A 13,502-nucleotide genomic window follows, 5' to 3' on the forward strand; every position below is an offset into this window, starting at 1 on the left:
AAAGTCTATATGTTCATCTGATTCGAACTATAACTTTAACACATATATATTAAGCAAAAATAATGTTAATTGTGGACGCAAATGCAAGTTGTGTAGAACCGTTTCAGAAATTTCTTATAGATTTTAAGACTTATGTTTGAGCTTACCATTAACCCAATAACTCTTTATATATTATAAGGAATCGACAAAAAGATTTAACCCTAAATCCTTTGGTTACAACTTACAAATTAATGATTTATATTGGTACCAGTCCATGAATCGGAGGGAAGCGCCGATGTGTCCTCCTTCGGTTTGGGCTGGTTTTCTTGACCGATTCTTACGAACTAACGTAATTTTCTAACCGTTGATTAAAATGACTTCAAACTATATTAAAGTGAAAGCTAACACAATGATTGATATGTCTTGTATACAAAATTTCAGTTTAATCCAATAACTAGTAGTCTAATTAATACAACAATATAAATTGTAAGGTATAATTTATAACGTATAAACCCTAAATATATGTGCTCTAAGCATACGTATATTGCCTTAATGAACTCACCTAATGTTGGCTTTATCAATTAATGAATGAAAGTTTGTGTTTCAAAAAAAAAAGCATACGTATAAATACAAAAAAGGGAGATTCTCATATATATCACACAAAGCAAGTGCAAGCCGTAGCATTGCATTTTTCTTATTCCATTATAAAAACCCACACATATATATGGTACAAAATAGGACTGAACCGGACAAACCAATCATTATTAGCTGATGATGAAGATTGGTATAACTGAACAACATAGAAACATAAATTCATGCATGTATAACATATATTTTTCGAAACATTCACACGTGGGTACTCTTTTCAGTAAGGCCACTCGCCCACAATATTACCTTGAGGATCATAGTTGCAAGCGATGAAGGTTTGACCATTGTCGCAACTCACTTTTGCACATCCCAACCTCACCGAGTTTTCCCACACAATCTGAGTATAGTGGCCGCACTGTTTTCCTGAGGCACATGTGTTGGAACCATAATCGTAGTCAGCCTGCTCGTTCACCCACATGTTAACTGCTTCAACACCTGACATGTCACCACTGCTCCAGGCGATGTTCACTCCATAGGGCCCACTCGAGTGTTCCAAGGCGCAGTCACCTCTACGCTGGTTTGCGTAGTCCTGAGCATATGCAGCCACGTCTCGTCCCACGCTAAAGGATCCACCCCAACCGCTGCTCGTGCTTGGTTGTGAGCGTCCAAAAAGTCTTGTGGGCTGTCTTGGGCTCTTAGGGGAACAATGAAAACAAGGAAAATGGTTGTGGCTAGGATTAGCTTTCGAGATGGGTTAAAGATTTTCATCTTGTTTCTTTTTGACGATTAGATTGGATGAGTAATTAAGTTTGTGGATTAGAAGTGAAGATTGAAGCGAAGTTATATAGTAGTTGGCATGGTTACTTGTTGAACGTTTTTAATTTTCCAAATTAATCACTTGGATTTTTATATTGTTAACTGATTTACCACTAAACATAAATAATTTACCACTAAACATAAAATAGTTGGCAATTGATTAAGAATACATATTAGAAACTTCAGAGTAATTGGACATGAATCATTCTAGAACATATGATAGCTAGTGAAATTTGAATACAAACATGTGTTGATGTTGCTTTGCATTTCCAGATGATTCGTTGATCTACATTGACTAGCTACATTTTCTAGGGAGATTAATCATGTCCAATTACGCTGAACTTCCTGATATATATTTTCTTAACCAATTGGCCAACTATAATAGACCGAAGGCGAAATACTTTTCTAATTCCTAGTTTTTAAATTAATTATATATATTTCGTGGTAAATCAGTTAACAATATAAAAATTACAAGTAATTAATTTGGAAAACTAAAAAACGTTCAACGTAAATTACCTTGAGGATCATAGTTGCAAGTAATGAAGGTTTGACCATTGTCGCATCTCACTTTTGCACATCCCATCCTCACCGAGTTTTTCCACACAATCTGAGTATAGTGGACACATTGTTTTCCCGAGGCACACGTGTTGGAACCATAACCATAGTCAGCCTGCTCGCTCAGGCACAAGTATCCATGCCAAGTTGCCAACTACTATATAACTTCGCTTCAATCTTCAGTTCTAATCCACAAATACTCTAATCGTCAAAAAGAAACAAGATGGATATCTTTAACCCATCTCAAAACCTAGTCCTAGCCACAACCATTTTCCTAGTTTTCATTATTCCTTTAAGAGTTAAAATTTAAGAACTCAAGACAGCCCACAAGACTTTTTGGCCGCTCACAACCAAGCATGAGCAGCGGTTGGGGTGGAACCTTTAAGGTGGCACAAGAGGGTGGCTGCATATGCTCGTGACTACGCAAACCAGCGTAGAGGTGACTGCGCCTTGGAACACTCGAGTGGGCCCTATGGAGACAACATCGCCTGGAGCAGTGGTGACATGTCAGGTATTGAAGTAGTTAACATGTGAGTGAACGAGCAGGCTGACTATGATTATGGTTCCAACACATGTGCCTCGGGAAAACAATGTACACTATACTCAGATTGTGTGGAAAAACTCGGTGAGGATGGGATGTGCAAAAGTGAGATGCGACAATGGTCAAACCTTCATTACTTGCATTGCAACTATGACCCTCAAGGTAATTTTGTGGGCGAGTGGCCTTACTAAAAATAGTACCTAAGTCTGAATGTTTCGATAAGTATATGTTATATACATGTGTGTATTATATTTTCTATGTTGTTCAGTTTTATCAAATCTTCATCATCAGCTAATAATGTTCCGTCTGGGTCAGTCCGCTTTTGTGCCATACATGGATTTTATAATGGAATAAAAAAAATGCAATGCACTGCTGCGGCTTGCACTTGCTTTGTGTGACATATGAAAATATTTATTTTGTATGTATACATACATACCTGATACCTGTGTTAGGGCATCTCCATCCTTACTCCATTTTTTCTCTAAAATGGAGTAAAAGTGATTATGGAGTAAAGAATGCTCCAACCCAACTCCATATCTCACTCCATAATGAAGTTTACTCTATAAATGGAGTAATCTATTTTTTTTTTGTTCATCACTCCATTATAGAGTGGGAAATGGAATAGGATTAGAGCAATTTTACTCCATTTTCAATTTTACTCCATTTTGTAGGAAAAAATGGTGTTTTACATTGGAGATGCTCTTAGAGCACATATAGTTAGGGTTTTATATCTTACATTTAATATTTTGTATTTAATTGGAAAATAACAATGCGTATTTTTTTTTTTCAAAATCCCTTGTATACGTGAAATTTTGGAAAGTGCCCTTATTAGTGCCTTTGGATCCTTTCATGTTGAACGGAAAGACTCTTAAGTCATATACTATCTTAGTATCTTCACTACTTCAAATTAAGATTCTTATTAAAATGGAAACTGTTGAAGTTTAGGGAATTGGTTTTATAATCATTTAACACTCATTTTGAGATTTGATTTACATGCTATAGACATACATGCTATAATATATTCTTAGGGTCTGACTGGTTCAAACGCAGCGGTTGCGGTTGCGGTTGCGGGAGTTTGTGGATGCGGGCGGTTGCGGTTTCTAGCGGTTTTAAGAGATTTATACGACTGGAACTGCGGTTAAAAATTGGTGTGTTTGCGGATGACTTATGACTGGTTAACTACCAAATACGGTAATAGTCAAATAATAAATTAACAATATTTAAATTTAATATAATTATAAAAATATCAAAAATCATAAAATTATAATAAATATAAAATTTCTATTTAGAAAGTTATAATTTTAATTTTTGAAAATTTATTGAAATTGTTTTTATTATAAAATTTTATAATATTAATTAAAATATAATAGATATATTTTAATATTTTCATAATTTCAATTTTAAATTTTTTATTAAATATTTTTACTTTTGTATATATATTGTTTTTAAAAAAATAAAATTTTTTTACCCTCCCGCAACCCCCGCAACCGCAAACGCTAGCTGGAGCCAGCTTTTGAATTTATGAGATTCAGAGCGGTTTGAGGCGGTTTAAAGCGATTTGAGTGATTGTTGCAAACCGCCGACAACCGCTACCAACCGCAAAAGCTGCGTTTGCGGGTGGTAGCGGGAAAACCAGTTGCCCCCTTAGACTACATACTTTTCTCGTTCTCTTTTTTTTTTTTTTTTTTAATATTTAGTTCTGGCCGAACCATAAGTCCATAACTATCCCATAACCCTTAGCTATTCGAGACATAGGCGATAAATTGAAGAAATTAAAATGTTGAACCAAAAATAGAAATCATTAGCTTTTTTTTTTTTTTGGAAGACAAACTTTCATTCATATTCTATCTTCTTCAATACAATAGAAAGAGGTAATTATTCATCCTTTTTGGCAATAAGCATAAAAACAACAAATAAATCAGCTAAGGAAGATAGGTCTTCAGATGAAGATGACAGCGAATTCGAGATGAAGCTATTCAAGACATAGGCGATAAATTGAATAAACTGCTGAACCAAAATACAAGTCATTAGCTTTTCTTATAATATCTAATGCACAGAAGAAACTAATAACTATAAAGATATTGTTTCATCATCTTTAGCCGTCCATGATACGGTGACAGTCATCACTATCAGCTCTATGAACATGCCATCCTTTTTGCACACCTAAACCCCTAAATAACGTGCGTACACCATTTCACAATGTTGGAAACTGTTTAAATATAAGTTCTAGTCAAACTTACTTGAAAACGTGACAACAACTAGGCCATAAACTATCATTTATATATATATATAATATATATATATATATACATGTAATTCTGTAAACTTTTTATAAGTAGCATCACAAACACACAAGAAACTCATCTTGTTCCATACATACTTTACGAAACAAAGAACAAAGTCATTGAAAATGTTTCGTAAGGTCTCTATAGAATCCTTGCTTCTCTTACTTCTCATCAACTACTTGACTCAAATCGATGTTTCTTTCGCACAATATTCTCAGTATTCGCAGTCCCATGACTCTCCTGACAACTACCTCAGACCACACAACGTAGCCCGAGCCTTGGTCAGAGTCAATCCTCTACGATGGGACTTCGGCCTAGCCACTGTGGCTCAGGACTACGCAAACCAACTAGCAGCCGGTCCATGCAGCCTCGAGCATTCATCTGGACCATATGGAGAGAACCTTGCAATGGGCAGCGGAGACATGTCAGCGGCTCAGGCTGTTGCGATGTGGATAGATGAAAAGTCGTATTATGACTATTACTCAAACTCGTGCCACGGATCGGCTTGTGGGCACTACACGCAGGTCGTGTGGCGTGGCTCTGCTCGGCTCGGTTGTGGTAAGGGTATGTGTGCCAATGGTGCAAGCATTATCGTGTGTAACTATGACCCTGCGGGCAATTATATTGGAACTAAACCATATTGATTTCAAACTGAATTGATGAATGTGTAAAAGGAATGTCCTGTTACTTTATTTTGTCTAGATTTCAGTACATGAGAAAACATTACTTGTTTTTCAATGAAATTATCTAAATTTATTAGCATATATAACCATATGTATTTCTTTGGTTTTGTTTCTTTAGCTAAACCATTGGTTTAGTTGTGATTTAGTCTCCTTTAACTGAACCGCTTATGTATAAATACACTACCAGTGTATACTTTCTATGGTTAATGAGAAAGTTTATTTTCATCAGCTTCTTTCTTCAATAAAATTCAAAGTGTTAAGCGACGTATATTTTGAGTGTATGATCGAATGATGATAAGCTTTCAATATACGATGAATGTTCAAACAATGTATAAGAATGTTTTTTTAATAGAAAAATAGGTAGAGGAAACTTGTCGTGGATATTTTCTAATTCTTGGTTTTTGGTTGGCCAATCCAAGATAGGTTTGATTTGAGAAAGAAGTAGTGTAATTCGATCTCATCCGACTCGGACACAACCGGTTTTATAGAGCTTTTTGGGTCAAAATAGAGCTTTTATCTTCGAATTTTGCTAAAATATTTACAGAAATGTAAAATATTATGGTTATCAATAGGCCCAATAATTCAAATTAAGAGAACTAAATTATTAAGAGAACTAAATTCAAATAAGCCCAATTATGAGTCCAAAACAGCATAGCTTAGGGAGCAATGAATATGATGGCCAACCAACGACCCAATTGAAGGGAAGTATTTTCAGTGTCTCTAAAATCATTTTAATTTTATATTTTCAAAAGTTAAAAGTTTATCATATTAGACATTCAAGTTTTAATTTTCCATTTTTCTATATTTACTATATTGATTAATTTTTTAGTTACAATTTTTATTTATTTATCAAGTATTTTATTTATAAAGTTTTTTTTCAAAATAAATCAAAACCGAAAACTTAATAAATTACTATCTAAAAATGTTTAATTTTCATCTAAGAGCTTTATAATACATAAATATTTATTATCTTTTAACTTTTAACATACTCGGACATAATACATGGAAAATTAGATTTAGTGAAAACTAAAACACATATCGATATTGAAAATAAAATGTGAAAATTTACATTTCATAAGTACTATAACCTACAGAAACAGTGCAAAGATCCAAGAAAATTCTAAACTCAATAAGGCAAAATAATTTCTGATCTACAAAAATGCAAAACAAATTAATTTGGTAATCTTAGAAAAGCATTAGTATACCTTATAGCTTTGGATTTTCAATTAGGCGAAAATTAAAAAAAAAAGATAAATTTCTTTTGGATTATAACCATCATTAGTATACCTTCACTCTTTGTTTTAAGAAAGCCATCGAGCCTCTCCCTCTCACTCTGTGATGCATTTACATCAAACAATATTCTTTCAGCTTGCATGTTCCAGTTTGATTAGAGAAATACCATACTGATAGAATGAGTCTTCACATTCCATTGCGTATCTACCAAAGTATACAGTTCTACATGCATAGAAAGAAAAGAAAACAGCGCTAAAAAGGCTTGATTGAAGATCTTTATAATACTTAAATATTAATTATCTTTAAAATTTCTTAACATACTCGAACATAATACATGGGAAAATCAGATTTAGTGATGAAAACTAAAACACATATCAATATTTAAAATGTAATGTGAAAATTTATTTTTCATAAGTAACATAACCTACAAAATAGTGAAAAATCCAAGAAGATGCTAAACTCTAGTAAGGAAAAATAATATCTGATCAACAAAAATATGAAACAAATTAATTGTTGACCTTAGAAAAACATTAGTATACCTTATAACCAGCTTTGAACTTCCAATTAGGCGGGAAAAGGCTGATGTTCTTTTGGTTCTTGAGATTTAGACTAAACTCACTTTTTAAGATATAAGATCTTTCATGTTGGGAATGACGATCTTATGCCAATTAATTACATTGTATAAAACATTAGACTTAACCTCTGTAATGCATCTCACCTACATTCTTTAAGCAATGGTTTTATTGGTGCATATTTTCAAATTGAAACATCATATACTCCAACTAATGAATCATAATAGACATTAAACTATGGTTGAATGGCTTGAAGTAGATAAGTTTTTTAAAAAGGGCTTGAAGTAGACTAATTCTCTTTGTAGAGCAAAGTGGATTTTCACTTTCTATAAAATTCCAAGGAAAACTTATAGTTGTGGAAAACATAGGCAAACGTTTAACTTTCATTTGAGAATTCATAAGATATAGCAGTACTAAGTATGTAAACTTGGACTCATTAATTGGAATAAGAAACATATCTGTTAATAAAAAAGAGCATGTTGGATATTAAAAAAGAAGAAGCAAATATTAGATCATCAAGTGTGTAGTTGTTCAACCAACAAATATGGTTTTAATCCGTTCTATAGTCCACTTTGACAACTTGAAGAATGATTCATACACATTAAGTTTTTAAATTGTAGAAACATTATCTTACAAACTGAGCAAGAAACATTATAGTCCCCAGTTTATTTTAGTATTTTCAGATTAGATTAATTTATTTTTTATTATTATTTTCAGTTTCATGATTAGAACGAGCTATGAAAATTGAGCAAAAAAATAAACTTAAGATTACTTAATTATTGCAATAATTTGTTTGATATGAATATAAAAACTGTGAATAATTGGAAATAATTCCCCAAGAATAATTAAAAACAAATGAGGGAATAGACAAATAGTCATCGCTTCACCCTCTTTGCGTTGTCTGGGCCTTACCTCTGTCCTTCACACTCTTTCCTTCTTCAAAGTTTTTCTCTTTGTTCTCTCACTATAAACTCTTGTAGATTTATCGAAGCTCAAACTCTTTTCTCTGTCTCCATCTCTCAGGTAACTACTGTCTCTCCAACTCTTATGTACTCTCTTCCTCACAAAACTACAATTTTCTTGTCTGCTAACTCCGAATCTGATTCTTTTCCTGCATTCATTCTCTTTGTGTGTTCTACGTTATTGCTTTGGTTAGATAAATTTAAGCTCTTTTTAAGAAATGGGTTCTTGATTTGACTCCTAAAGATCGAAGCTGTAGTTGGTGTTTCTTTGATTTGTCTACAAATTTTAGGGGTTTTAGGTTCTCAGTTTCAATTTGTATAGTTTGGTTTAGTTCCTTTTAAATTTCTACTTACTTTGCATCATGGTTGCAATAAATTTGGTCTTTTTACTTTTCTGCATGTCACAGTTTCTGTTTTTTCACCACTAGTTCTTGTGAGGTGGTGGTTACTTGTCTTATTCTGTAAAAGCTGTTACCTTTATATTGTCACAGGTTAAAGAACTATTTGTATAGCTGTGAGAAGACTAAGAGTGTTGTTGAAGATGAAGAAGCCATCAAGCAGAAGCCAAAGAGGGAGCAGAGGTATCAAAGGGAAGCATGTCCTGCAGATATGTGTTCTGCTTGGAGTTTGCATCTGGTTAGTCTATCAAGTGAAGTATTCTCATGATAAGAAGAAGGAATTCTATGAGACAGATGGCAAGAAGTTGTTAGAGAAGGAAGATGGGTTGGTGAAGCTTGGGAGAAAAGATCTTCTTCCCGGTTATCATAACCAGAACGAGAAGGAGAAACATGTGGAAGAAGACGAGGATGAAGAAGAGAAAGAGAGCAAGAGTAAAGTAGAGAATGGTACTCATGAGGAGGAGGAAGAGAAGGAAGAAGATGAAGTAGCTGAGGAGGATGACGAAGATAAGAGCAAGCTAGGAGAGGAAGTAGGTGAAGAGGATGAGGATGAAAGCAAGCATGAGGAAGATGATATCGATGAACAAGATCAAAGTAAGACGGCTGGAGATAAAGATGATGAATCGCTTGAAGAAGAGAAGGAGAGTGATGAGAAAGAAAAAGAAAAAGAGAGTAATAATGCAGATGAGACTGATATGACCGTTGATGAGGCGCGCGAGGAGCATTACAAGGCTGATGATGCTTCCAGTGCAGTGTCTCATGAGTCTCGGATACTGAACACTGAGAAATTAAATGAAAGTTCTGATAATTCAACAGGAACAGCTCAGGAGAACAATACTAATGCCACTGTAAGCGAGGTAGAGGTTCAGAAGGAACCTGTCTTGAAGTTAGGAGAAGCTGTTGAAGATGAAACAACCACAGAAGTGAAAGATGGTGACAGTGAATCCTCCACTTCCGAAGCAAAAAGCGTGGTGACTGAATCCAGAGGTGAAACAACAGTCAATGTGAATTCAACAAAAGCAGTTCTTGAAGCTTCAGGGTATCTGCAGAATGAAACAAAAATCATGCAAGAACGGAGTCAAGAAGATGGTTCACCTCCTTCTGAGTTACAGACTGTCATCAAACTTGAGCAGACCCGTAATGAGTCTGATCCCAACGTCACTGTTTCTGCAAACGTTACCAACATAGATCCCATTCAAGATGAGTCCAGGAACTCGACTTCAGATTCTTCTTTAATTGAAAACATCTCAGGCTCGAACACAACTGAGGTGAAGGAGAATACAAGGTCTGAAGGTAGTGATGATGAAACAGTTGAATATAAGGAAAGTTCAAACCAGTTCTCCACAGAGCAAAAGGACGAAGTAGATGATACTCCTGAAAGCACAATGTTGCAAGAAGAGAGAGAAGCTCTCACTGATCCACAAACTCTGCCGGATATAAGAATAGAAGGGAATGAAGAAGATGAAGAAGAAGTGATCTCAGCAGAGTAAAATGAAGCTGGATAAGTTATGTCTATGGAGTTTTCTGCTTTTGTAGCTATGTCTAGTAAAAGCTTAAATGTATGCCTGTCTCTGTTGGTTCCCCAAAACTGTATATTAATCTTCAACTTTGGCTATGGATTTGCTTTCACTAGTCTTCAGGAAAACTAAGTTCAATATTTAACAGTAGAGCTCAACAAATATTCAGCTAAGGTGGTTTTGGTCTTTCTCTTGCATCAACTGTCCGAAACAGCAACAATCATGTCTTCAAGTAGAAACCCATTTCTATGTATTTTTAAAAACTCAGAATCACTAATCAAAAACTTGTTATCTGATAAAGCTTTCCAAAAGGTGAGAGCTAGTTCTGTACAAAATACATAATTAGTCATTAATTATTCTTTTCCCCCACTGCTCTTACATCAGCTTAATTAAAACCAAACCCTCCTTAGAAGAAGAACATCTGATAAGTTCTCACCCAACTTTTCATTTATAGTGTCTCTTCTTATGTTTAGCTTGCGCCAGATTGTGGAAGAAATCTACAACTACTGGCTCGTAATCTGGCATCTTTCCATAACCTGCAAAATGGAATTTTCAAAAGTTCATTTGTCTGCTTCTCTGACAAAATCATATTCAAACTACACAGAAGCTTCAAATACAAAGACTTGCCAGGGAAATAATTGATGTCAATAACAGAAAACACGTTCTTGCTCCCATGTTCCCTGATCATGTCTATGTTGAAAAGCCGAAGTCCCTATCAATACAAAGCAACAAGTTACAGAAAAGAAGAAACAAACTTGAAGTGGGAAAATGTGAGGAAGCAGCAAATTTAATTACCAATAAGGTTCGTAGCTCTTTCACAAGGGCCTCAAGGAAAGGCTTTGGAGGCAGCTCAGCAACGCTAGGTTCCAAATCTGCGTTATCCGCTGAAGCAGCTGCAGATGAAACCCTCGGGAATTTGAAGACGCCATTAGCTTTGGCTTTTTCGCAGTTACTACTCACGTTTGGTAGAGAGAACCGTCTCACCACTTTTATGATATCACCCACCACAAAGACCTTGAACATAACTCCACCTTCATGCACCAAAACAAAAGAATAAAGATACATTCTGTATTTTACTAAAAGTGTTGAAGGTAAAACCACAAATAGTACCATGATTAACAAACTCTTGCAGGACTAAAGGCGGTTCAAGTTCTGCCAGCGAGCGCTTGTCGTAAGCTAAGAACAACTGATGTGACTTTGCAGTTCCATCGATCCAGAGTGGCTTTGCAACTGGGACAAAATTGAAGTAAGTTTAAGACCCCAATCATATTATTTGCTCACAATCATCATTTAATGTGAAGTTGTTGAACCTAGTGGAAATTTAAGACCAGCTTCAACAACTCGATCGGCACTAGATGCTGAATCTTTCAAGACAACCAATTGTTTTGGAACATAAATGCTGCCTACAGGGGATTTACCAAAGCAGAAGATTACTTATAGAGTTATTTAAGAGAGTTTTTGAATTTATTATGTCAAAAGAATTTAAGAAAATTATTACCACTGCAATCAGATAGATTCAAATCTGCCATACCCTGAAGCATGGACTGTCGATTATAGATACGCTTTATTGCACTTGGAGGATCAAGCACAGTCACTTCAGGGTGTTTCTGCTGGTAATCCTACAAACATAGTTAAGCAAACATGAGACTATATAACAAGATATTGAGTTTGACAAAACAATACTAATCTAAGTGTATGTAAGGAATACAAAAATTCTCAAAAGTCCGAACCTCAATAACGTCTTGCCACTCATTTCCCAGTAGCTGCAAGTGCACAATCATATAATTCATTAGATTTCCAGCAAATAAAGAAAAAGGTTCATCTAAAAACATTCTTAGTTCCCACAAACCTTATGCAAGACGACATCAAATGGCCCTTGTTCAGAAAGTGGACGATTCAAATCGATGGGGACAAAGCAGATGCCTTTTCTCCTAAAATAGACACACAATACTGTTAACCCTTTATTCAAAAACTCAGCTGGAAAAAAAAAAAGGATGAAAGCTATGGTTTGATTAGAAAGAAGCAAAAGAAACCTAACTATAAAAATCCTTTGTTTGAGGGATTCTAGAACACAATATTATAAGCAGAATCAGTCATTGTTTAAAGTAAAACCACCCATGTGGCTGAAGAAGATCTCCAAGCAATAGAGAAAAGGCAAAACATCAAAATTTTATTATTTTTTTCTGTAGAAGGCTAAAGTCAAAACTTCTAACAGAGACTAATCCAAAGGGATATATTCAAAGGAATATTCCCCATAGAAACAAGGTTCCAGATACCTCAAGTATACTAATAAGTGCATGTCTAAGCAAGGACTCATAAAGGACAAAAACATGGCAGATGACAAGACAGTAGCTAGTGGCTATGGTCCTCCACAACAGAATCATGCTATACCAAAACAAGAGCAAGGAAACAAGAACCAAATCTAGTTAAAATGTCAAAAGTCCTTTTGAAAATTTGAAAGTGAACAGTGGTCTCAGGAAAAGAAACACACACACTTGATTATCATCAGACAAGCGCACTTGTGTTATGTTTAATTACCTAGCCATGAATTCAAGCTTGGGCTGCAAGAAACTCTTCTTCTTCTTGGAAGTCAGAGCATACCCCACCACGAGTTTCTGCGTCTGCTGAAACAGAGGCCGCTCGACCTGAAACGGCGCCGTTTCGGCCACCACTTCTCGGTTTTCCTCAGCGCCTTCCAATCTCATACCAAGGTCTTCAAATCCGCCGCAGGAGAACCCTAGATTGCACGTAATCCTCAAATCACGCCTCAATCTGCCGGTCTCGATATCTCCGGAAGCGAGAGTCCCAAACATTTTCTAGAGAGATGGGTAAGAAGAAAGGTAGATCCTTTTAAAGATCCTAGGCTCTGCTCTACAGTTTCAGGCTGCTGATACACGAGAAGAGAGAGAGAGAGATGCGCTCGAGACTATACGTGTTCGGTCACAAGTTCAGAGGCGAGAGAAATGAGATTTGTGAGAATGTTGAGGGAGTGATTAGACTCGGAATCATGTATTTATAGAGGAAGAAGAGAGATTGAATGAATTTTTCAAGAATAAAAGATATGTTAACAGTGAAAATGGTCGTTCCCTAAAGCTTTGCTGATATTTTTATTTTTTTGTTTTCTAAAACATAAAGACACTGTAGCTGCCAGAGTTTCTCCAAAACGACAATACTTTATTCTATCTTTACTAACCTTTTTTCGAATTCCACCTAATTTGTTGTCAATGAGTTCCACGTAGTCTCTACATCAAATCCATATTCTTATAAAAGTATGAAACAAATATTTTTCGTACAGTATGTGTGTGACAAATCATATCATTATCCCATCCCTACCAATAACAATGAATCGCTTACTGTTTTCTTTTCTAATAAA

General features: G+C 35.3%; 3 protein-coding genes and 2 pseudogenes across 3 annotated transcripts; 3 read left to right on the top strand and 2 right to left on the bottom strand.

The window, feature by feature from the left end:
* Positions 1-317: 317 nt before the first annotated feature.
* LOC125590167 lies at positions 318-2,602 on the bottom strand (annotated as a pseudogene).
* On the top strand, positions 2,162-3,549 carry LOC125590166 (annotated as a pseudogene).
* A 1,262-nt stretch (positions 3,550-4,811) lies between these two features.
* On the top strand, positions 4,812-5,675 carry LOC125590170 (pathogenesis-related protein 1-like). The gene has a single exon (XM_048763339.1). It carries the CDS (start codon positions 4,890-4,892, stop codon positions 5,406-5,408), a length of 519 nt encoding a protein of 172 aa, XP_048619296.1. The 5' UTR covers positions 4,812-4,889; the 3' UTR covers positions 5,409-5,675.
* Positions 5,676-8,078: 2,403 nt separating this feature from the next.
* LOC125574988 (cilia- and flagella-associated protein 251-like) lies at positions 8,079-10,227 on the top strand. The gene is made up of 2 exons (XM_048763336.1): positions 8,079-8,275; positions 8,706-10,227. The coding sequence occupies exon 2, from the start codon at positions 8,756-8,758 to the stop codon at positions 10,100-10,102; it is 1,347 nt and encodes a 448-aa protein (XP_048619293.1). The 5' UTR covers positions 8,079-8,275; positions 8,706-8,755; the 3' UTR covers positions 10,103-10,227.
* Positions 10,228-10,403: 176 nt separating this feature from the next.
* On the bottom strand, positions 10,404-13,227 carry LOC125590168 (inositol-tetrakisphosphate 1-kinase 2-like). Its single transcript, XM_048763337.1, has 9 exons — positions 12,668-13,227; positions 11,979-12,060; positions 11,860-11,892; positions 11,628-11,748; positions 11,440-11,532; positions 11,240-11,359; positions 10,925-11,160; positions 10,757-10,841; positions 10,404-10,665 (listed from the first exon to the last, which is right to left on the bottom strand). Exons 1-9 carry the CDS (start codon positions 12,940-12,942, stop codon positions 10,574-10,576), a joined length of 1,137 nt encoding a protein of 378 aa, XP_048619294.1. The 5' UTR covers positions 12,943-13,227; the 3' UTR covers positions 10,404-10,573.
* Between the last annotated feature and the right edge of the window lie 275 nt (positions 13,228-13,502).

This window comes from Brassica napus, chromosome C7, assembly GCF_020379485.1.
Source record: "Brassica napus cultivar Da-Ae chromosome C7, Da-Ae, whole genome shotgun sequence".
Lineage (NCBI taxonomy): Eukaryota > Viridiplantae > Streptophyta > Magnoliopsida > Brassicales > Brassicaceae > Brassica > Brassica napus.